This window comes from Protopterus annectens, chromosome 6.part1, assembly GCF_019279795.1.
Source record: "Protopterus annectens isolate FY-2018-M chromosome 6.part1, PAN1.0, whole genome shotgun sequence".
Lineage (NCBI taxonomy): Eukaryota > Metazoa > Chordata > Ceratodontiformes > Protopteridae > Protopterus > Protopterus annectens.
The window spans coordinates 441,819,847-441,842,346 of record NC_056738.1 but is presented as its reverse complement, the minus strand read 5'-3'; the positions used below and the strand labels follow the sequence as shown (position 1 = coordinate 441,842,346).

The 22,500-nt window shown below is 40.0% G+C and overlaps 1 protein-coding gene across 2 annotated transcripts in view; it reads right to left on the bottom strand.

The window, feature by feature from the left end:
- Window positions 1-22,500, bottom strand: part of SPEG (striated muscle enriched protein kinase) — a 2,687,905-nt gene that overhangs the window by 294,858 nt on the left and 2,370,547 nt on the right. For both annotated transcript variants that reach the window (XM_044075871.1, XM_044075873.1), the window contains one exon: window positions 21,498-22,500. This exon is cut by the window's right edge and continues 1,683 nt beyond it. In XM_044075871.1, the coding sequence (XP_043931806.1) occupies window positions 21,498-22,500 (1,003 nt within the window). The remainder of the gene's footprint in view (window positions 1-21,497) is intronic.

Genomic DNA, 22,500 nt, shown 5'->3' with positions numbered 1-22,500 from the left:
TTTGTATGAGTGTGTAGGTTATGTGCTGTAGTATATGGTAGTGATGTGTGTGTGCAAGGGGCTGTCAAATGTGTGGGTTTGAGTTGCCTTTGTGTGTGTGATTGTGTGGTCTCGGAGTTAGAATATATAAGTAGGGGGGGGTGTGGGGGGCACTGTTTCTAGTGTAGGTTAGTTTTGTTTGTGTGTGGGGACAGTTGTGTGTATATGTGTGTGTGTGTATGTAAGTGTCAGGATTTTGAATTTCGTGGTTATGGGCATTCGGGATTGTGGTGTTTTGGCTTTATGATCTCGATATTCTGAAATTCGTTATTTCAGAATTTTGAGATTATAAAGTGAACCCATATATATATATATATATATATATATATATATATATATATATATATATGGGTCTACTTTCATTCACTGAAAACACCGAATTTCAATTCACCCACACCAAATCGCTGAAAGCTCAAATCAATGGAAACTCATTTCACCGAATGCAAAATACTGTAGTGTGATCCCGGAGTTAGTATATATAGTTAGGCGGGGTGGGGGGAGCAAAGCAACCTACCTAGTTTTTTTGCTAGATTTCAGTGAAATGAGATTCATAAATATAAAAGCAAACTAGGTAGGGGACAATGCCCACCACACCCCTTATGTAGGGGGCTGTGCCCCCCACCCCATTACTATATATAATAACTCCAAGATCACACTACAGTGGAGAAAAGGGCATATACATTTTACTTGCCTTACAGTACTCTGCATTAAGTGAAATGTGAATCAGTGAAATGAGTTTTCAGTGATTTGAGCTTTCAGCGATTTGGTGTGGGTGAAATGAAATTCATTGAAATGTGTTTTCAGTGAATGAAAGTAGATCCATATATTATATATATATATATATATATATATATATATATATATGGGACTACTTCACATCATCACCTACAACCCATTTGACTGACTTTAATTTTACAGAGACCAAATTATCTAATTTTCAAAATATTGAAAAATCATTTGACTGACTCCCATTTCACTGAATTGTAAGCCATAGACATGATGTGGGTTTCCATTCACCTGTGACTTGTTTGTGATAAAAAGAATTTCTGTAACTTACAGTCCTGACTGTCAGAATACCGACAGACATCTATAAAGTAGTGTTTTTAAATGTGGGTATGTCTCTTTGCATTTTTATTGGGAAGTATCTAAAGTAATATGGCGGATGTTTTGTGTGTTCCCAGCAGTAGTGGTAGCGTGTAGAGTACTGTAAGACAAGTAAAAGGTATATGCCCTTTTCCCCACTGTGGTGCGATCCTGAAGTTAGTATATATATATATAAATGCCTTAGGGCAGATAGCCTAGTATAAACCTATGAACCTATGAACCTATATATAGTTGGGGGGGGCATAGCCCCCCACTTAGTTTGGTTTTATATTGTCCGGTTTCTATTAAGAGGGTAAGTAAGTAGTTTTTAAGGTCTGGAAAGAGGTAAATATTAGTGTTGTGAGTATGTTTGTTTATGATTTTATGTTTAGACTTTTGAAATTGTAAGCTTTCAGTGAAATGAGTTTTCAGTATTTTGAAATTAGGTGATTTGGTATCGATGAAATGAAAGTCAATCAAATGGGTTTTAGGTGATGTGAAGTAGACCAATATAGCTCTCTCTCTCTCTCTCTCTCTCTCTCTCTCTATATATATATATATATATATATATATATATATATTTAGATAGATTATATAAATATATATTTATATATATATATATATATATATATATTTAGAGAGAGAGAGAGAAAACTACATAAAGTATACACCACCCAAACAGAAGATGTAATTAACTTTTTAATATATAAACCATGATCCATGGAACACAGATACATAAAGCAGGTTTCCTACTCAAAGCGAAGCTTCGTTTGTGTTAAATTACCCTCTATGGTATAATCAACTTGTATAACTTTTCTGGCGGGAAATTTGATTTTTTTCAAATAAAATTCTGTTCATAAACAGTAAACAATTGGCAGTATCAACAGATAATCATTAAATTTACGGGCAATAAATATAAAATAATAAAAAAGAAGATATTTATACACAAATACAAAAAAATGTTCTTAAATGTAGTGACACCAAGTGGCAAAACAAAATATTGCATACGAACAGAACAAAAACACAGGCAAAAAAACTTCTACAGCTGTATGAAAAAACAACACAAGAACCAGTAATTGAGCGTGCTTTCGTTTTTTTAATATGTAAGAACTTCTTCAGAAATAAGAAGGTACAAATAAAATCAGTAAATATATACTACAGGTCATATGGCAATAAAACAGTAAAACAGTAACGGCCAATGAAATAACCCTATCCTTCTTTAAATATGCACATATCATTATATGGTAATGAAGTGACCAAAAAAATCTTGTACAATATACAGCATACAGCAAACTAGTGAAAAGTGAGCCTTTCATGTGAACTCAGGTAAGCCATTTCAAAGCACATTTTAAATTGATATTATCATTCAAACCAGGAGCGGAATCAGCTCCCAGCAAAAGTTGCCATTTGAGATCCCTAACCTCCAGAAGAGTAACATAGTCACCAACAAACAGTTCTACTTGCTCTAATACTAAAAACAGAAATTTTTCAAAATTAGTACAAGTCAGCGAATGCCTAGCTAGTGCATTTTGAGTGTCAGAACTTCTGATAACCCCACAATGTTCTTTTATTCTGTCTGACAGTTTCCTGCAAGTCTTTCCCACATAGAAATAATGACAAGAATTACAAACTGCAGCATAAACCAATTTAGTGGATGAACAGAACAGTTCAGATATGTATAGCAACATCAACTGGCAAAGAACAAAATTACTTGCTATCATTTACTAAAAATTTGGTATAAGAAACAGTATATTTCCTATACATAACACCACTAATATATTAATTTAAAAACATGGTAATAATAGAAGCACAAAGCCTAATTTTAATACAAAAAGTTTTTATATGGTATATTTAAATTTCTTTAACAATTAATTTAAGCCTAAGCCATAAATGGCACCCAAATTTATATTCCACCTTTCTTCTTTAATGTGCAAAAATTGCAGGTTGTCATTTCTATTAGGTTAACTAGTTAACTTTGTTAATATATATAAAGCTAAAAATAGCTTTTCTATGGGATTTTTTATATCACACTAATGCAGTACATTCCCTGTGGCATCTCAGATCACTCAGATTAATGCATAAGTGGTGTTTAAACATTCCAGATGTCTACCCAACATAAAAAGTACCACATTTACAGGTAGCTAAGTAAATAGCCCATTCAGTTGAACATGTAATAAAGTCATGAATATCAAAAACCTTACGCATATTAACAGAAGAGAATGACTTAGGCTTTGTGACATGTTTGCAAAAAACACATTTGCCACAAGGGTAACATCCAAAAGGTTTCTTTCCCCAAAAACTGTCTAGAAATTTAAACCTCACAAATTATTAACAATAGTTTCCCCCTTCTGTATGAGTATCAACATTTTTGTGGCACTATATTACTACAAAACTTGCCATATATTATTATGGGGCAATATTTACTGATAACATCCATAATTTTAAATAAGTTATTGCCATGTGTGGTAATAAACCTAAAATATTTAGAGCCATCAGTCTTCTTTTGTTTATACTGCAAATATTATGTTAATAACTATATTTCAAGTCGTTAATATACTAATACAGGAAAATAATTCCTACAGCTGCTCCATCATTTCATCTAATGTCATATTATGCAGGGCTTCAGCAAAACATGTCAATAAAAGAATCTGATTCTCTGTAAAATCAGTTCACTTAGTTCTAAGGCATACCATTAAATAACTGCTGACTCTTTTCTGTATTTGTCTGTTTCCATCTTTGGCGCTGTTTGATACTGAACTGATAACGTTGCATTATATTTGCTTAATGTCAGAAAGAGGCAATCAGCCTATCTAGTCTACTCTTTTAGGTACCTTAACATTCAACTACTACTTTACTCTTACTCAGTTTCTGCCTGTCCCATGTATTCTTGAATCTGTGAATTTTCTCTCCCTCACCCATTTCAGTAGTTCATTCCATTGCTCCATAACCGTCTCTGTGAAAAAGTACTTTTTTGAGATTAAGGGAATAGTTACTTTCTACAAACTGTTACCTGAATCTCTTCTTTTCCTTTTATCCTTCTCATTCAGAATGATCCCTTCATACTCTTTCTTTTTTGTCTTAAGACAGATGAGTTCTAGCTCCTCAAGTGTCTAGACGTATTTCTTTCTCTTTATCCCGTGGATCTTGAGTAGCTTTCTTCTGGATTCCTTCCAACAGTCTGATAATATTTCCCTTGTATGACTTCCAGAACTGCATGCAGTACTTAGAAATGAGGTTTGGCCAATGAGTACCAGACTGGAAGCGTTACCTCTTTGCTTCAGGAAACAATACTCATAGGACACACCCCAGCATCCTGTTCTCTAGACTCTTCCTCCCATCAGTCATCATTGTGTTTATTTTTGTATCATCAACCAAGAGGTTAATTCTATTCTCTTTTTTTCTCAGCCATATCTGAGACTAACACACTGAAGAGAACTGGGCCTGGGACACACTCCTGGGTACTCTACTAGTCATCTTCCTAATTCCTGGCATTGTTCCCTTCCCTACTCTCCTTGCACATCCTGTCACTCATCAGTGCAGCTATCCATTTGAGTAGCCTTGATGGAAGTTGTTAATTATTCAAGCAATCTTTGGTGAGTATCAGTGCATGAAGTAAATTTACTGAAAGCCACTTTCATCACCACTGTTACGTGAGCATGGAATTTGGGAGTCTGTATATACATACATACATATATATATATATATATATATATATATATATATATATATATATATATAGGGGTGGGGAGTGCAAGGAGGGCTTATAACCTGGGGAATAGTTTGACATTCACTAAAAGTGTCTTTCAGCAAGTTGATTGGTTATTTGCAAGGCTTCTGCATTAAACGAAAGTTTCTTTGACAGATTGAAATGATCATATCTTGAGCTTATTGCAGCTCCTTCAGTCTTCCTATCAGTTTCATGAATCGAAGCCTTTCTGAAGTCCAAATAGATGATATGTACTAGTAGTCCCCTGCCAGGTTCACCTGTGACCCAGTCATAAAACTGGATCAGGGTTGACTGACTGCTCCTTCCGGCCATGAACACATGTTGTTTGCTGTCCTGGAAACTGTTCAGTGTTACACTCAAAATTATACTTCTTAACTGTCCCTAATTGTGTAGAATGCCCCTGATTTTGGATCTTATTTTTGTCCTGCTCTCTGTAAAATTTTTGATATTCTGGTAAATCCCTGAGGATTGCAGTGATATAAAAATAGATGTTAGCGTTCGATACTCCTTATTGTTCATAAAATGTATTTTTAATGAAAAACTTGCGGTTCTATAAACTAAGCGAATTAGTGTAATATTTAAAAATTGTCTCTGATTTTGGGCCTTTGAACTCCCATTATGTTTGACTTTGGACCTGATTCTTGAGCAAACAAGTTGAGAGCTATGCTCAGGACTCTCTCCATGACTTTCCCTGACACTTTAGTTAACCTGACATGTCTGTTCTCTCCAAGATTCTTCTATTGCCTTCCATTCCTTTGATGCTTCTGCACTAGCCAGTGATTTGCTGCCTACTTCCTTCAGTGTGGTCTGCCAATGTACTTCCCAGATTTTTAAGTATTCTGGGAGGTAGCTGACTTGGTTCTTGTACTTTATTTTCCCTAAGTGCAGCCAATTTCAACTCCACTCCATTTCTGCTTTCTCTGTCCTGGTGTCTGCTCATAATTGTCCCCGTTTTCTTTTGTCTGCATCTCTGCATGAAGTCCTCTTTTCTTTTCTGAAGACTGAAATAAATGGTTTGTCATTCAGTAGTTCTGATTTTGCAATTCTCCTGTGATCTGCCAATTTGTAGCACAGTGTATTATGTTTGCCTTCCTTACTCAACCTCCTAAAAAGTCTGTCCCAGGCTATGACCTGCTGTCTGCTGCTGGCCTTCTCCTGTAAACTATTCAATATCCTATACAATGGGTAGTTAAACAACAATAAATGTGAGAATGCAAGTTATTGGGTACAATGCTGATGACCTTTAACGGCAAGAAAAGAAACTGCTACAGTCACCCTCTTCTACTTATGCTGGCAGGTTGCAACATGCTCCCCTCCAATATATAAATAATCTCAATGTCATACAAATGACAGGCATTCACATTACGAGAAAGATGCACTAAGCTAATCGGAGGAAGTTGGAGGAAGGGCTCTAAGCCAACTAATCTGTGATATATAACATTAAGTATCCTGTTTTTTGCTTATTTCTGAGTTATTTATAGCACTTTTATTGTCTGCATATACTTTGCTAGCTAGTTTCACTGTGTGTGAGGTATTAACTAGAAATTTTCTACAATTGTTAAGCATCTGGTTGGGTTTGTTTGTCTGATTTCCTGCAAAGGAGTGTATCATATAACTTGTTTGCAGTTAAAAGCATTCTCTAGAGTCTCCTTGATCCTTTATCCGTTTAAACATTTCTGCAGTTTTTTTCTACCTAGGTAGTGTTGGTAGTGTAGCATTTTTCATATTGAGGCTTGTGTTTTGGGCCTAAGTTGCTTGTTAGTAGAGGCTGTGTGTCTGAACATATGTTCCAGGCCATCATAGCTTAGCCAAAGCCCGTATAGCATTTCAGTGAGGGCGAATTGTTTGTGGTCATTGGCTGACTGGGGTTGCCTGGACTATGGCTTGGAGTAAGCACCTCATTGGTTCTTTCAAGCTTTTTTTAAAGTTGTTTAAGGTTTCAACTTTGTTACTTAAGAAGTTAAGTTGTGAGTGTTTCTGCCATTTCACACTGAGCTAATCGGATGAAGTCAGAGGAAGGGCTCTGAGCCAACTAATCTGTGATATATAACATTAAGTATCTAGTATTCTTGCTTATTTCTGAGTTATTTATAACCCTTTTATTACCTGCATATACTTTGCTAGCTAGTTTCACTGTGTGTGAGGTATTAACTAGAAATTTTCTACAATTGTTAAGCATCTGGTTGGGTTTGTTTGTTCTGATTTTTGTTTCTTACCCTCCCGCCCTATTGGTATCCTGTTTTTATACCTGGTGGCTTTGCAGTTGCCCGCTCCTACTGTAAATTTGATTTGAGACACTCCTCCAAGTCTAGTGTCATTACCTCATGCTACCTAATCCACGGAGAACATTTGAGAAGGCCAACCCAGTTAGTTTCTGCTCCTCCTTTCCCCTTTCCACTTTACAAAAAATGTTTCTAAGCTTGTTTCCTGCATTTCCTGTAAGTCGTCTAGTCCAGATACAGATTTGCTGTATCCAGGACTGGTTGTAAGCTTCTGAGCCCCCAAGCCTTTCTGTGTTGCAGGGAAACATTCTAGCTTAATTTTGTTTCTTAGAACTAGCTAGTTTTCTAGGTTCAGCATTCAAATCTGTTTCTTTGAGCTCAGCACTTGTTCAGAACTCATTGTAAGCATTAAATAAGCTACACATTACTACAGCATTCTACTTTCCTCACTTGTCTAGAGGAAAACAGTTTTTAGTACTTAATAAATAAGCACCTGTCCAGGCATGTCTAAGGGTCGGCTCCCGGTGGTTTCTCCTGTCTACCTGATGAATCTGGGCATCTTGGAGCAATGCAGCAATTGCCTCATGTACACAGACAACCCTCTCCTCCTACCACCCAACACTACAACCTGTGAGAGATGCACTTACATAGCCAAACTGGGAGCAAAGTTCTCTTCACCCAAGACTGAACTAGACAGTCAAGAGGAGAATGTAAACACTTGCACCACACCACACTCATCACATAGTCCCTCAAAACCTACATCACCAAAACACACACATAGAAACACAAAACACACACCTACATTCATGGAGGCTCTCAAAAAAAATCTACCCAAGCAACAGGGACCTCCAAAGCAGAAACGCAAGCAACCTCCACCCCCCAACACAACCCAAATGACACAGCCCACAAACTCAGTGTGCCACTCAACCACAGCCCATAAGGCATAACAACGTACTCAACACTCTAGTCATAGGTAACTCTATAGTCAGGCACACTGATGTTCCACTCAACACGCTAAACAAGGAGAAAGTTACGGTCAGCTGCCTGTAAAGGTGCCAGGATCCGCCACATAATGCATGCACTCAGGTCACTCCACAACAAGTACAAATATGACTCTGTCATTGTCCATATTGGTTTGAAAGACCTGAGACGTACATACCTGGACTACATGAAAAAAGACATGGAGGAGCTGTCCGATCTTGTAGCCCAGGCAGGTATGATCCTAGCCCTGTGTAGCATCCTGCCATCACCCAGAATGATACCACAGTACAAGGACAAAATGATTGACTTCAACAATTGGCTAAGCTTCTGGTGTCATTCTAAGGGGATCCAGTATCTGTCTGCCTGGGATGACATGATCGACAAACCACGATGCTTTGCCAGAAGTGGCCTGCACCTGTCGCCCTAGGGATTCCGGATACTGGCTAAGGCTCTTGCCACCCCTATGGTGCTTTTTTTAGGCAAGATTCAAATGACAAATTCACCACTGTAACAGGTGCAAGCAAGCAAAATCTGAGGGTAATGCTACTTAATGCTAGAAGTCTAAACCTCAAAATGCACTCACTCGAGGCACACCTTAAAATGGAGAACATCGGCATCTGTGCAGTGACAGAAACCTGGTTCAAGGCGCCAGAGAGCACCCCTGCATTGCCAGGCTATAATTCATACCACACCTTTCATCCACCTAACCTGGACCATAGCACTAAAGGCGGAGGCGTGTCCATATTCATTAAGGATATCCACACCTTCAGGCTAGTTGCTCAGCATAATGCATCTGAGATTATCCAAGTGCAACTAACTCTGGGCAAGACCACAATCCAAATTGTAGCTTGCTACATATCTCCCACCATGCCCCATCTTGATACAATGGAAAATATTAGTATACAGTCTAACACCCTAATAATGGGCGATTTCATCTACCCTACCATTAACTGGGAAAACTACTCATGTACCAACTCTTGTGCTCAATGTTTTCTGGAGTTCATAAATTCCAACGCCTTGGATCAACTTATCCACACCCCCATCAGGGGCAGCAATATCCTAGACCTGGTCATTACCAACATGGGCAACCGGTGTTCCGCACCAGAGGTCAATTTCTCGTTGGTCAGATCCGACCACAAGCAAATTACCCTAGACATCCACATCCCACCCCCACCCCCATTAGGGAAACCACTGTAAAAAATTTCTCCAAAGCCAACTTCACGCTTCTTAAGACAGAAGTGGCAAACTTCACCACACCCATGCCTTCGGACAATAGAGGTACGAATGCTGAATCCTCTACAGTTGCACTTTATAAGCACTTACACAAGTGCATGGATAGTGCAATCCCTAACAGAACCAAGATGCTATCCTCCAAAAAAAGGAAGCCAATCTGGTGGTCCCCTGCCATAAACAAACTCTACAATAGAAGAAAGAAGCTGTTGCAAAAAAGAGTAAAATTCCATGATTGGAGGAACTCCAGGGTCAGTCTCAGTAAGAAGCTAAGATCCCTCATAAAATCCTCCAAAGCTAGTTACAAAAAATAAATTGCCATAGATTCTAAAGACAACCACAAAGCATTCTATAGCTATGTCAAGAATCTCAATGGCAACCCTCAGATCTGCTCTGAGTTACAGCACAATGGCACTAAATATACAGAACCAACTGATATTACCAACATCCTGGCAGATAGGTTCAGTGCTAACTTTACCCCTCTCTCATCCCCTAAAGGGCCCATCTCTAAACCGGAAGAATGCAAAGTTCCTGTAATCATGGCTGCACAGGTAAAAAACACACTCTCCAAAGCCAAGAACACAGCATCCATGAGATCTGACAACATCCCAGGCTGCATTCTACATGAACTACAGAAAGACCTGGCACCTCATCTGAGTACCATATTCAGTCATAGCCTCACCTCTGGCTTTGTGCCCACTGAATGGCACACAGCAATGGTTATCCCACTCTACAAAGAGGGAGCCAGCACGGACCCTGGGAACTACTGCCCCATTAGCCTGACGAGTCTAGTCTGCAAGGCTATGGAACATATAGGTTCATAGGTTCATAGGTAGGTACTAGGCTATCAGCCCTAGGGCCTATGTAAGCCTAGCCAACAAGGTTCCCTGGCTTACACCACCCAAGAAAGTTATTTTCCTGTGCCACTCTCGAGCAGAGACACAGAAGTGATCCCCAGGGTGTATTTCCTATTTCCAGTCCACTCATCAAGATTTTTCTTGAAGAGTGCTAATGAAGAACTTTGCTTGACATAGATGGGTAGCCTTTTCCAGAGTATGGGAAGTCTCTGGGACAGGAATATATCCCTCCAGCATGTCCTGTTTATTGTGGTGACAAGGTTTAGGTCCCTAGAGCATGTAGCTCGGAGGGATTGGGATTTCTTTAGGTGTAGCATGTCCAACAGCTCTGAGTTTGACATAGCTTTATATGTTAGGCAGAGATGACCTTGGAGTAGGCAAAATGCTATGGAGTAAAGCTGGAGTTTTTTGAGGCGGTCAGTGTAGGGCATTTGTTTGAGGCCAGTAATCCTCTTTGTGAGGTACTTCTGTGGCCTTTCCAGCTGCTGCAGATGTCTTGTGAGTTACATTCCAAAAGGGGCGTTGTACTCTATAATGGGTCTAATGAGTGTCGAGTAGAGGGGAACAATGACCTCTTTTTTCCTGGATGAGAACCCTTTTATGATGAGGTGTGCCACGTAGAAGGACTTCCTGACTACTGTGGTAATGTGACTATCAAAGGAGAGACTACTGTCCACCTGGGTCCCAAGGTCTCTTATCACACATTTGGTGTTAAGTAGATTGCTGCCTATGTGGTAGTTCATGGGTACAGAGTTTTTACCAAAGGGGATGACACTGCACTTTTTGGCACTGAGCTTGAGGCCATGGCTTTGAGACCAGGCATCTGTCTCAGCGAGGCCCTTCTGTAGGATGTCCACATCATTTGGGGACTTTACTATGGCTCCTAGTTTGCAGTCATCTGCGAACTTCATTAGCCAGAGGTCTTCTGTGATAACCTGTACTTCAGAGAAGTAGATACCAAACAGGAGACGTCCCAGGACGGAACCCTGTAGTACTCCACTTGTCACTGCTTTGAGGCCAGATTTGGAGTCTGCAACTTTTACAGTGTGGGTTCTGTCAGTGAGCCAGTTGGCAATCCATCTTATGACGTAGGGATTTATACCTAGTTTAGTGAGTTTGGCTATAATTCCAGAATGGGGGATGGTGTCGAAAGCCTTGGCAAGGTCAAGATAAGCTGTGTGAACCACCTTACCCTCATCTACGGCTTTGGTGACTGCCTCAAAGGAGTCGATCAGATTCAGGAGGCGTGATCTGACTTTCACAAACCTGAACTGGGTGGGATCCAGAGTTTGGAGGTTACCAATGTCTTTGTTTATGAGTTCCATGATGATACGTTCCATAGCCTTGCAGACCAGGCTCGTCAGGCTAATAGGTCAATAGTTCCCGGGATCAGTGGTGGCTCCCCCTTTGTGGAGCGGGATGATTGTTGCTGTGCACCATTCAGTGGGCACAAAGCCTGATGCAAGGCTATCATTGAACATGGTGCTTAAGTGGGGAGCCAGTTCGTCCTGAAGTTCGTGTAAAAAGCAGCCTGGGATGTTGTCCGGTCCATGGATGGTGTGTTTTTGGCTTTAGAGAGTGCAGCTTTTACCCGCGTAGTTGTGATTACAGGGACTCTGCATTCTTCTTGTATAGATATGGGCCCTTTAGGGGGTGAGCAGGGGGGTAAAATTAGCACTGAACCTATCTGCCAGGATGTTGGCAATATCAGTTGGCTCTGTAATTTTCGTGCCATTGTGCAGCTCTGGGTGTTGCCATCGAGATTCTTGACATAGCTATAGAATGCTTTGTGGTTGTCCTAAGAATTAGTGGTGATTTTGTTTTCATAGCTAGTTTTGGAGGATCTTATAAGGGATCTCAGCTTCTTACTGAAGCTGACCAGGAAGCTCCTCCACTCATGGGATTTTACTCTCTTTTGCAACAGTTTCTTCCTTCTGTTGTACAGTTTCTTTATGGCGGGGGACCACCAGATTGGCTTCCTTTTTTTGGAGGATAGCATCTCGGTTCTGTTTGGGATAGCACGATCCATGCACTCGTGTAAGTGCTTATAGAGTGCATTTGTGTAGGATTCAGCAGTTGTAACTGTATTGTCCATCTGCATGAGTGTCATAAAGTTCACTACTTCTGTCTTAAGAAGCATGAAGTTGGCTTTGGAGAAATTTTTACCGTGGTTTCCTTAATGGGGGTGGGGGCGGGATGTGGATATCAAGGGTGATTAGATTATGGTCAGATCGGACCAACGAGGAGTTGACTTCAGGTGTGGAACACCGGTCACTCGTGTTGGTAATGACTAGATCTAGGATATTGTTGCCCCTGGTGGGGGTGTGGATAAGTTGATCCAGGGCATTGGAGATTATGAATTCAAGAAAGCATTGAGCTAAGGTGTTGGTACATGAGTAGTTTTCCCAGTTAATGGTGGAGTAGTTGAAGTCGCCCATTATTAGGGTGTTTGGTTGAACCCTAATATTTTCCAGTACATCAAGAAAAGAGGAGTGGGAATCCTGGGACATGGAGGGGGATCTGTAGCAAGCTACAATTTGTATTGCAGTTTTGCCCAGAGTTAGTTGCACTTGGATTACCTCGGATGCATTATGCTGACCAACTAGCCTGGAGGTGTGGATATCCTTAATGAATATGGACACATCTCCGCCTTTGGTATTTCGGTCCAGGTTACATGGCCGAAAAGTATGGTATGCGTTATAGCCTGGTAGTGTAGGGGTGCTCTCTGCAGCCTTGGACCAGGTCTCAGTCACTGCACAGATATCTATGATCTCCATTTTAAGGAGTGCCTCGAGTGAGTGCATTTTGAGATTTAGACTTCTAGCATTGAGTAGCATTACCCTCAGTTTTTGCTTGCCTGTTCCTGTTACGGTGGTGAATTTGTTATTTGAACCTTGCCTAAAAAAGGCACTATAGGGGCAGCAAGAGCCTTAGCCAGTATCCGGAATCCCAGGGGCGACAGGTGCAGGCCGTCTGTGGCAAAGCATTGTGGTCTGTCGACCATGTCATCCCAAGCAGACAGATACTGGATCCTCTTAGAATGACACCAGAAGCTTAGCCAATTGTTGAAGTCAATCATTTTGTCCTTGTACTGCGGTATCATTCTGGGCGATGGCAGAATGCTACTCAGGGCTAGGGTCATACCTGCGTGGGCTACAAGATCGGAGAGCTCTTCCATGTCTCTTTTCATGTAGTACAGGGAGGTACGTCTCAGGTCATTCACACCAATATGGACAATGACAGAGTCATATTTGTACTTGTTGTGGAGTGACCTGAGTGCGTGGGTTATGTGGCGGATCCTGGCACCTGACAGGCAGCTGACAGTAACCTTCTCCTTGTTTAGCCTGGTGAGTGGGACATCAGTGTGCCTGACTATAGAGTCACCTATGACTAGTGTGTTGGCTACGTTGTTTTGCCTTATTGGCTGTGGTTGAGTGGCACACTGAGTCTGTGGGCTATGTGTCATTTAGGTTGTGTTGGGGGATAGAGGTTGCTTGCGTTTCTGCTTTGGAGGTCTCCGTTGCTTAGACAGATTATTATTGAGAGCCTCCACAAATGTTTTTGTGTTACTATGTGTGGATTTTGGTGGTGTAGATTTAGTGAGACTATGTGATGAGTGTGGTGTGGTGCAAATGTTTACCTTCTCCTCATGACTGTCAAATTCAGTCTTGGTTGGAGAGAGCTTTACCTCCAGTTTGGCTAGATAAGTGTATCTCTCAATGGTTGTAGTGTTGGGTGGTAGTAGGAGAGGGTTGTCTGTGTACATGAGGCAATTTCTACACTGCCTCAAGATGCCCAGATTCATCAGATAGACAGGAGAGAATACTGGGAGCTGACCCTTGGACATGCCTGAATAAAAAACTATTTTCCTCTAGATAAGTGAGGAAAGTGAGTACAAGAGCTGTTTTTCTCTAAGCAAGTGAGAAAAGTAAGTACAAAAACTGTTTTCCTCTAGGTAAAGAGGAAGATTGAGTGCTATAGTAATTAGTAGCTTATTTAGTGCTTACAAGTTCTGAACAAGTGCTGAGCACGAATAAGCAAATTTAAGTGCTAAAACTAAGAATCTGTATCTGCACTAGACGAGTTACAGGACAGAAACAAGTGTAAATGCAGGCTTTCAAATCAGAAAGTTGAGAGAGATGGAAGAGATTGCCCAAATGGCCAATAACTACAATTTCTGGGCCAGAACCACTCCTTATGTGGTAGATAGGTTACCTAGTGCTTACCACTCCCACTGATAAGCTAGAAGGCTTCCCTCCAACACAGAAAGGCTTGGGGGGTTCAGAAGCTTACATACAGTCCTGGATACAGCAAATCTGTATCTGGAACACTAGTTACAGGAAAGGCAGGAAACAGGCTTACAGTTTTTTGTTTTTTTTTTTACAGAAAAGTAGCAAAAACACTAGTAAAAACAATTCACATGAAGTGCAAGCTAGCACACGTGAGTATCTAGCAATATTAGGCCAAACAGTTTAAAAAATGCAATTAAATTAAAAAGGACTAAAAGCAAGTGCAGAAAGAGTTTATTATGTAGAATGTGGTAAAGAGATGGGACTGGGGGAGTGTCTCTAATCAAATCTACAGTGGGGCGGGCAACTGCAAAAGCCACCAAATTTAAACTACAAGCCAAAAATAGGGAGGGTGGATGGGACAAAACAGTTTCAACAGAGGTCTAAGCAACAACTAACAGTACAAACTCTAAAACCAAAAAATATACTCGGCTCTGTATATTTGCAGATAGATTGGAAAGCAGTCTCTCAGAACAGGGAGACAACAGTTTAAACAGAGATCTAAGCAACAATTAACAAACTCTAAAACCAAAAAAATATATACTCAGCTCTGTATATTTGCAGATAGATTGGAAAGCAGTCTCTCAGAACACAGGTTCCAGCAATTAAATGCAGGCTGTTACTAACAGGTCTAATTTTATGCAAGTGATCCTTGAGTTAGATAACATTATATCATCATTGAGTTAGATAACATTGTATCATCATGGAACTTATAAACAATGACATTGGTAATCTCCAAACTCTGGACCCAACCCAGTTTGGGTTTGCAAAAGGCAGATCATGTTTCCTAAACCTGACAGACTTCTTTGAAGTGGTCACCAAAGCCGTAGATAAGGGTGAGGTGGTTCACACAGCCTGTATAGATCTCGCCAAGGCTTTCAACACTGCCCCCCACTCTGGAATTATAGATAAACTCACTAAACTAGGTATAAATCCCCATGTCACAAGATGGGTTGCCAACTGGCTCACTGACAGAACCCACACTGTGAAAGTAGCAGACTCTAAATCCAACTTCAGACCAGTATCAAGTGGAGAACCACAGGGTTCAATCCTAGGTCCTCTCCTGTTTGGCATCTACTTTTCTGAAGTACAGGCTAACACAGAGGGTCTTTGGCTAACAAAGTTCACAGATGACTGCAAACTAGGAGCCATAATCAAAACTCCTAATGATGTGAACATCCTACAAAAGGGCCACACTGAGACAGATGCCTGTTGTCAAAGCTATGGCCTCAAACTCAATGCCAAAAAGTGCATTGTCATCCCTTTTGGTAAAATCTCTGTACCCATGAACTACCACATAGGCGGTAGTCTACTTAACACCGAAAGTGTGATAAGAGACCTTGGGACACAGGTGGACAGTAATCTCTCCTTTGATAATCACATCACCACAGTAGTCAGGAAAACCTTCTACGTGGCACACCTCATCACAAAAGGTTTCTCATCCAGGAAAAAAGAGGTCATTGTTCCCCTCTAGTCGTCACTCATTAGACCCATTATAGAGTACAATGCCCCTTTTGGTATGTACCTCACAAGACATCTACAACAACTGGAAAGGCCGCAGAAATACCTCACAAAGATGATTACCGGCCTCAAAGAGATGCCCTACGCAGACCATCTCAAAAAACTCCAGCTTTACTCTGTCGCATATCGCCTACTCAGAGGCAATCTCTGCCTAACATACAAAGCTATGTCAAACCCAGAGCTGTTGGACATGCTCCACTTAAAGAAATCCCAATCCCTCTGAGCTACATGCTCTAGGTACCTAAACCTTGTCACCACAATAAACAGAACATGCTGGAGGGATAGATTCCTGTCCCAGAGTCTTCCCATACTCTGGAACAAACTACCTATCTATATCAAACAAAGCTCCTCATTAGCACTCTTCAAAAAAAATCTTGATGATTGGATGGGAGATAGGAAATTCACCCCGGGGATCACTTCTGTGGCTCTGCTTGACAGGGGCACATGAAAATAATTTTCTTGGGTGGCAAAAGCCAGGGTACCATTTGGCTAGACTTATATAGGCCCTAGGGCCAATAGCCTAGTACTTACCTATGAACCATATTGCTAACAATGTTGTGTACAGTTTTGGCATCTTTAAAGTACTTTTACTTTTGCATGATTATTTTTAAGCTTCCTTTTGCAGCTGACACCATCTCTGCTATTTTATAACATTATGCAATGCATTTTCCAACTTGTATAATCTACTTTGAATGCTTAGGTTAATGCCTGGTACAATACTAAGCACCAAAAACTTTAGCTCCCCTCGGCCTTCTGCTTATTACATTGTACTTCATAACAGTGCAGCACTGTTTATCAGCATCCTTACTTATGTTTGCAATTCTTGAAAAGTAAGCCGTTGTAGTCTTATTTTATTCTGTACTGTACTGAAATGTGGTGTTTTCAGCTTATTATCCCTGGCTAGTAGAAATACAAATAAACAGAAAAATCAGGTTTGTATGCTGTTACTGATGACACTGATTAGCCTATTTATTTAACAGCCTGATTAACTCCATTCAACTTCATTTATGAGCAACAACATTCTATTAATGTATATGATCAATAATCTACATTCCTTTCTTCACCTACACTTCCAGTTACTCCTGTTCCATCTGTTTTATTCTTTCTTAAGTGTATCTGTAGCTTTTTCTATACCAGCCATGCTGGAAGTTACTCACCATGGAAAATATCTTTTTCAGATTACAAGGGTAATGTATTACTTCACTGTGTTGCCTGCAGACTCTCTTCTCTCTGTACTTTCTGCTGAGGATGATCCTTACTCATATCTGCAGCATTAGTTTGTGAAGACATATTATGTTTTTCCATGTATTCTGGTCTTCAGGATAAAGTGCTCCAAGTTCTTTATTCTGTGTTCATAATGTTTTTTCTGTATACCTCTCACTACCAGGTGAACTTTCCCTGTTCTTCATTAGCCTAACATTACCTCTTTTGTATGGACTCCAAAACTGCATATAGTAGTTGAAGTGTGGTCTCATCACAGGTCTGTATAATGGGAGCTTTACTTTTATATTTCTGGAATCTATCCCATAACAAACACCCAGTTCCAGCCTGCTATGCTTGTAACTTCTTACATTGTTCCTTCTGGTGCAGTCTTAGTATGGTAAACAGCTCTATGATCTCATTTTCTTTCGCCTTTAGTTCTACTGACCCTAACTGGAAACTTGAACTTAGGTTGTTGTGAACCAAGTACAGTACTTTGCATTTGTCTGCAATTAAGCTTGGATCCACCTCTCTTCCTCATAAGTTGAACTATGTCATCCTCCACTGTAGTCCCTCTTGTGTCATCTGCAAACATATTTATCCTGCTCTCTGTCCCCTTAGATATAAATGAGACAAACAACCTGGATAAACTGAAAATCACAGGTCCCAGAACAGAACCCATGGACTGCACTGGTCATATCCCTTCTTCATGACATTATCCTCCAGCTATAACCCTCTAAATCCTATTCCTCAGCTAAAATTTTATCCAGTCCCTCATTTTCTGCTACACCTCTTGTTCTGTACCTAGTAACCATCTGTAGGAGATTGTGCTTAAGGCTTTACGGAAGTCCATATAGTTCAGTTCCACAGCAACTCCATTCTTAAGGTCTCCATGACCCAGATATAAAACTGTATCAGATTTGCCTGGTAGCTTCTTCTGGCTAAGAATTCATGTTGGCTGTAGTCCTCAAGGTTCTTCTAGATCTCATCTCAGGATTTTTCCATGACTTTTACAATCCCAGATACCAATGAGTGTTTTGTAGTTTTCTGTTTTCTTTTTACCATTCCTCTGCCCATGCAGGGGAGCCACCAAGGCATATCATTGAATTTTAACAGTAGTTCAGGATAGACCCACTGAAGATCTGTGTCAAGGGATCAATCAACTCTCAGGACAGGTTTCTGAGTAACTTGCATGACAGCCCATCTGGCCAATGTGCCTTGTCCTGCTTTAGGAAAGACTGTTCCCTTTTCATGGCCACCTTTTCTATATTGCTACCTGTCCACTGATCTCTTAATTTTACAGTTGCCTCCTAGCATATCATCACCTTATATTCCTTGGTGAGTATAATGAATGTGAGTGACATCTGCTACCCAGTGGATTGGACAATATGGAATTTTTTATTGATGGCCCATACATGTCTAAGGGTAGAGGTTACATTTCAGCACTGTCTCTTCAAACAACAATGATTAACACCAACTAAATCCCTATTAGACAATGAATGACACTGCTTGCCTCTACTACTGAAGTCATAGATTTAAGACCTGGTCCATAGCATAATGCAACAGTCTGGCTTTAATACAAAGCCTGAATACTGACAAAAACATAAGTCGTTATCACTTACGTTTCTCATTGCTGACATGTCCAGCATTATAATACTTTAAAGTAATCAGGGAACTACCAAACCTAGATCCCAGCTGGCAAGTAACCTTGATGTTCAAAAAGTCTTTGCCTAAAGTCATTTAGCTTTTCAGTAATCCTACCTCTATCTTGGATTCATTCTAAGTAATTATTTACTGAAAATGAAGCTATATTCAAACTCATAGCTGGACATTCAAACAAGCAGTATCTTGTCAAGATTCTGAATATCTGAATTATGTGATCTAAAAAAGACACAGTGATTTGTGTACAATTTACTAGTGCTATTATTTATTATTTATTATTTATTTACTAGTGCTATTATTTATGTATACTTTACCTGTGCTATTCACACTGATTTTCATAGAGTAGCACTGTATTCTAATAAAGATGGTATTCCTTGACTTCACTATTTCTTTTGCATATCGCACTAACAACAGTCCATGTGCATTCTACCACTTATATGCACATGTTGCCAGTAAAATGCTAGACAATTATCCAGTGTCAGACTTAGTTCTTTTCCTTTTCTGTTACTTAGAAATATTTATTTATTATCTCAAAGCTGTAATGTGGCACCATAACAAGTTTAGGGAAATCCATTTAATTTTCTGTAATTACACATGGAATTTACTAAATACATATTCACCACACTTCATTCAGCCATCAACAACCCCTTTTTCTCATTTTTGCTCATAGATTGATTCCAGATTTCTCAATTTTTCCACATGGGATCAGGGTTGTCACTTTAATACAGACAGCCATCTAGAGTCAATTTTCACACTGTCAGGTGACTAGCTCTGCCGCAGCTGTCCTTCCATACCACACATATTCAAACACACTCACACCAATGGCCAACTAAGAGTATCCAGTCCATGTCTTTGGAATGTTAGAGGAAACCAGAGCACCTGGAAAAAATGCACATAAACACAGGGAGGACATGCGCACTTTACACAGAAGACACCCCAGCTGAGAATCAAACCAGACAACTGTTGCTCATCTAGTCAGGATAAAACAGACGAGTCTTTGTGTGTTCTGTTCAAGTAGCTTTATTATGTACAAATACATCAGGATTGAGGCTTAATAACTTTAACTTAGATAAACTTATAAACAAACTAGCTACTACACTCATACATGCTTACTCTCTGGCTGCACTCTCAAAATGGCACTGAATATAGCACGTGCTTGCTATTTATATGCACGTGCTGACCTTGAAATGCTTCTTAAAGGTACTGCACACACACACACACACACACACACACACACACACACACACACACACACACACACACACACACACACACACACACACACACACACACACTATTCTACACCCTTGCTGTGAGGTAACAAGGTTACCTGCTACATCACTGTGCCACCAGTATTCAGCACTTTTTTTACATTTAAATCTTCCTCATATTTGCTCTAAAAGTGATAACAAAAATAATTTCCAAGGCAAAAAACAAAGAGTCTGACAGACAAACAAACAAAGAGGACCAAAGACTGATTCTTGGCATACAGCATGAAGCAGGGCATAAATCTGGACATACAAATTACCATAACTTTGTGTGATCTGTAAATTAGACCTGTGATTAAATAATTATTCTCTTATCCAACTACATCAATTAACTTGAATTCATACTATGCAAGTTTATGGAATGTCTTCAAGAAGGGAATAAACAAAAAAGTTCTGGACAAACTGAAAAAGGAAATTCATAAAATCATTGACTTCACTTTCTATTTCAAGAATAAGTGGTGATTATACTCCAAAACCTTGCAAAGTGAGTCTGTTTGCCCCAAATCTAAAAACATACAGTGTTAAATCCTAATTCTTGCAGCTTAAATAAGGAGAAATATTTAGAAATATTTAACTTTCTTCAGGGAACTTACCTATATCCCTCCCCAAACTGATGGAATTGGCATTTTGTCCTGATTAACAACAGTTTACTAAGAAATGAAGTGACTTATAAGCAGAATCTTTTAAATATATGGTGGCCTACTAGTACTGTATATATTAATAGGACTTGCTGGTTTTGAAGCTGATTAAGTTATTCCTAGTGAATTCTCTCTTTCTCTCTCTCTCTCGGTTATTGAAAGTATTAGTTGTGGAGACCAATTTCTAAACAGGACCATTAATCTGCAGCAACATTAAACTGTTGTTAATTGCTTAACGTCTAAGAATACATAGGCAGGGCCAATTCAATGGCACACAGGGATACAGCCTCAACTGTGGCAAATGAAGTTCAGACTGAAATAGCCAGGGTATTCATGTGCAGAGCCACAAACTTTGGACTGAGCAGCTGATGACTGAGCTCATCTCTTGGAAGGAGATATGGACTTTTGATGCAACTATTGTACCTTTTAGTTGAGACTGATGTGTGAAGCTCCTGTGGCAGTTGTGCACTGTGGAATTTTAAAAAGACAAGCAGAGCAAGTTGGCTTGCCGTCTCACATGGGGGACCATCATCTGCCAAATACAAGGCATGACTGTACATTCTACCCCATGGTTAGGGCTTATCTTTCCCCTGACCATATTTCATTTCCCCAGGATAAAGCAAAATCTTCACCAAGGCCATCATATGATGTCCTGTTCACTAATTTTGATAGAACTGTTGAAGAAGGGCATAATGGTCAGCAACAAAGGAGGGGACAAAAAAAAAACTAAGGGACAGTTAAACCAGATTTAATTAATAAAACGAACATATGGACCATTACCTTTTGCTGCTGTCTCAGACTGAATACTACTTTCTGACTGGAGAGACTCAGATGATGGAGCTGAAGTAACCTGAGAGGCCAGCTGGTTTTGTGGAATTCCAAGCCTCTTTAGATTTGTGTCCTCAGAACTTGACCTTCTCAAAAGAGACAACAGAGGTGTTCTCTTCTCATGCTTTTCTTCTTTCCGTTCACCTTTTTCTGACCTTGAAATATCACTTTCTTTCCTTTCTTCTGAATGGCTGCGCAGTTTCATGGAAAGCTTATCCATGGTAGACTCAATTTTTTTTCTAACCATTAGTACAGGGGACTCGCTATGCTTTTTTGGCTCTTTCTGCAGATGTTCTAAGCTGCTATCAACTTTTTTGTCTGCCTCAGAAAGAGACTTTGTACTTCCTGAATCTCTTCGATCCTTGGAACTGCCACGCCCCAAATTCCATGAAAACCGACGGCCCTGACTTGCTGACTCTTGAGTTTGCTCTGCTTCTTTTGTTTTTTCCTTTTGCTCAGTGGTTTGTGCCTTCTTTAACCTCAGGGATAGCCTCCTCATGAAGCTAGAATCTTTCTCTGCTTCCCGAAGATCCTGAACAGATTTTGACCTTTCTTCCAGTATTTTAGGTTCCTCCAGCTTAACAACCTCTAACGGGGTGCCTACTGGTCCTGGGTGATAAACTGTCTCATCATAAACTGGTGGCACCTGGAATAGCTTTTCTTCAGACCTAGAACCTTTTAACAGCTTAAGACTTTTAGTTAAAGAAGATTCTCTACTCCTTTTGAATCTTGCTTCAAAAATTTCTTCTGAATCTATATTTTCTATATTCATTTTTTCAGTACTTGAAGATATAACTTGTGGTATTTTATGTTCAGTTTCAGCCAGGACAGTATCATGTGCCTTTGGCTCTTCAGATGTAGCAGCTACTTTAGAAAACACTGCTGTATGTGAAATACCACTACTTTTAACCTCAGTAAGTGGTGTCTGTGTGGTACTTTCCATAGGCTGCTTCCC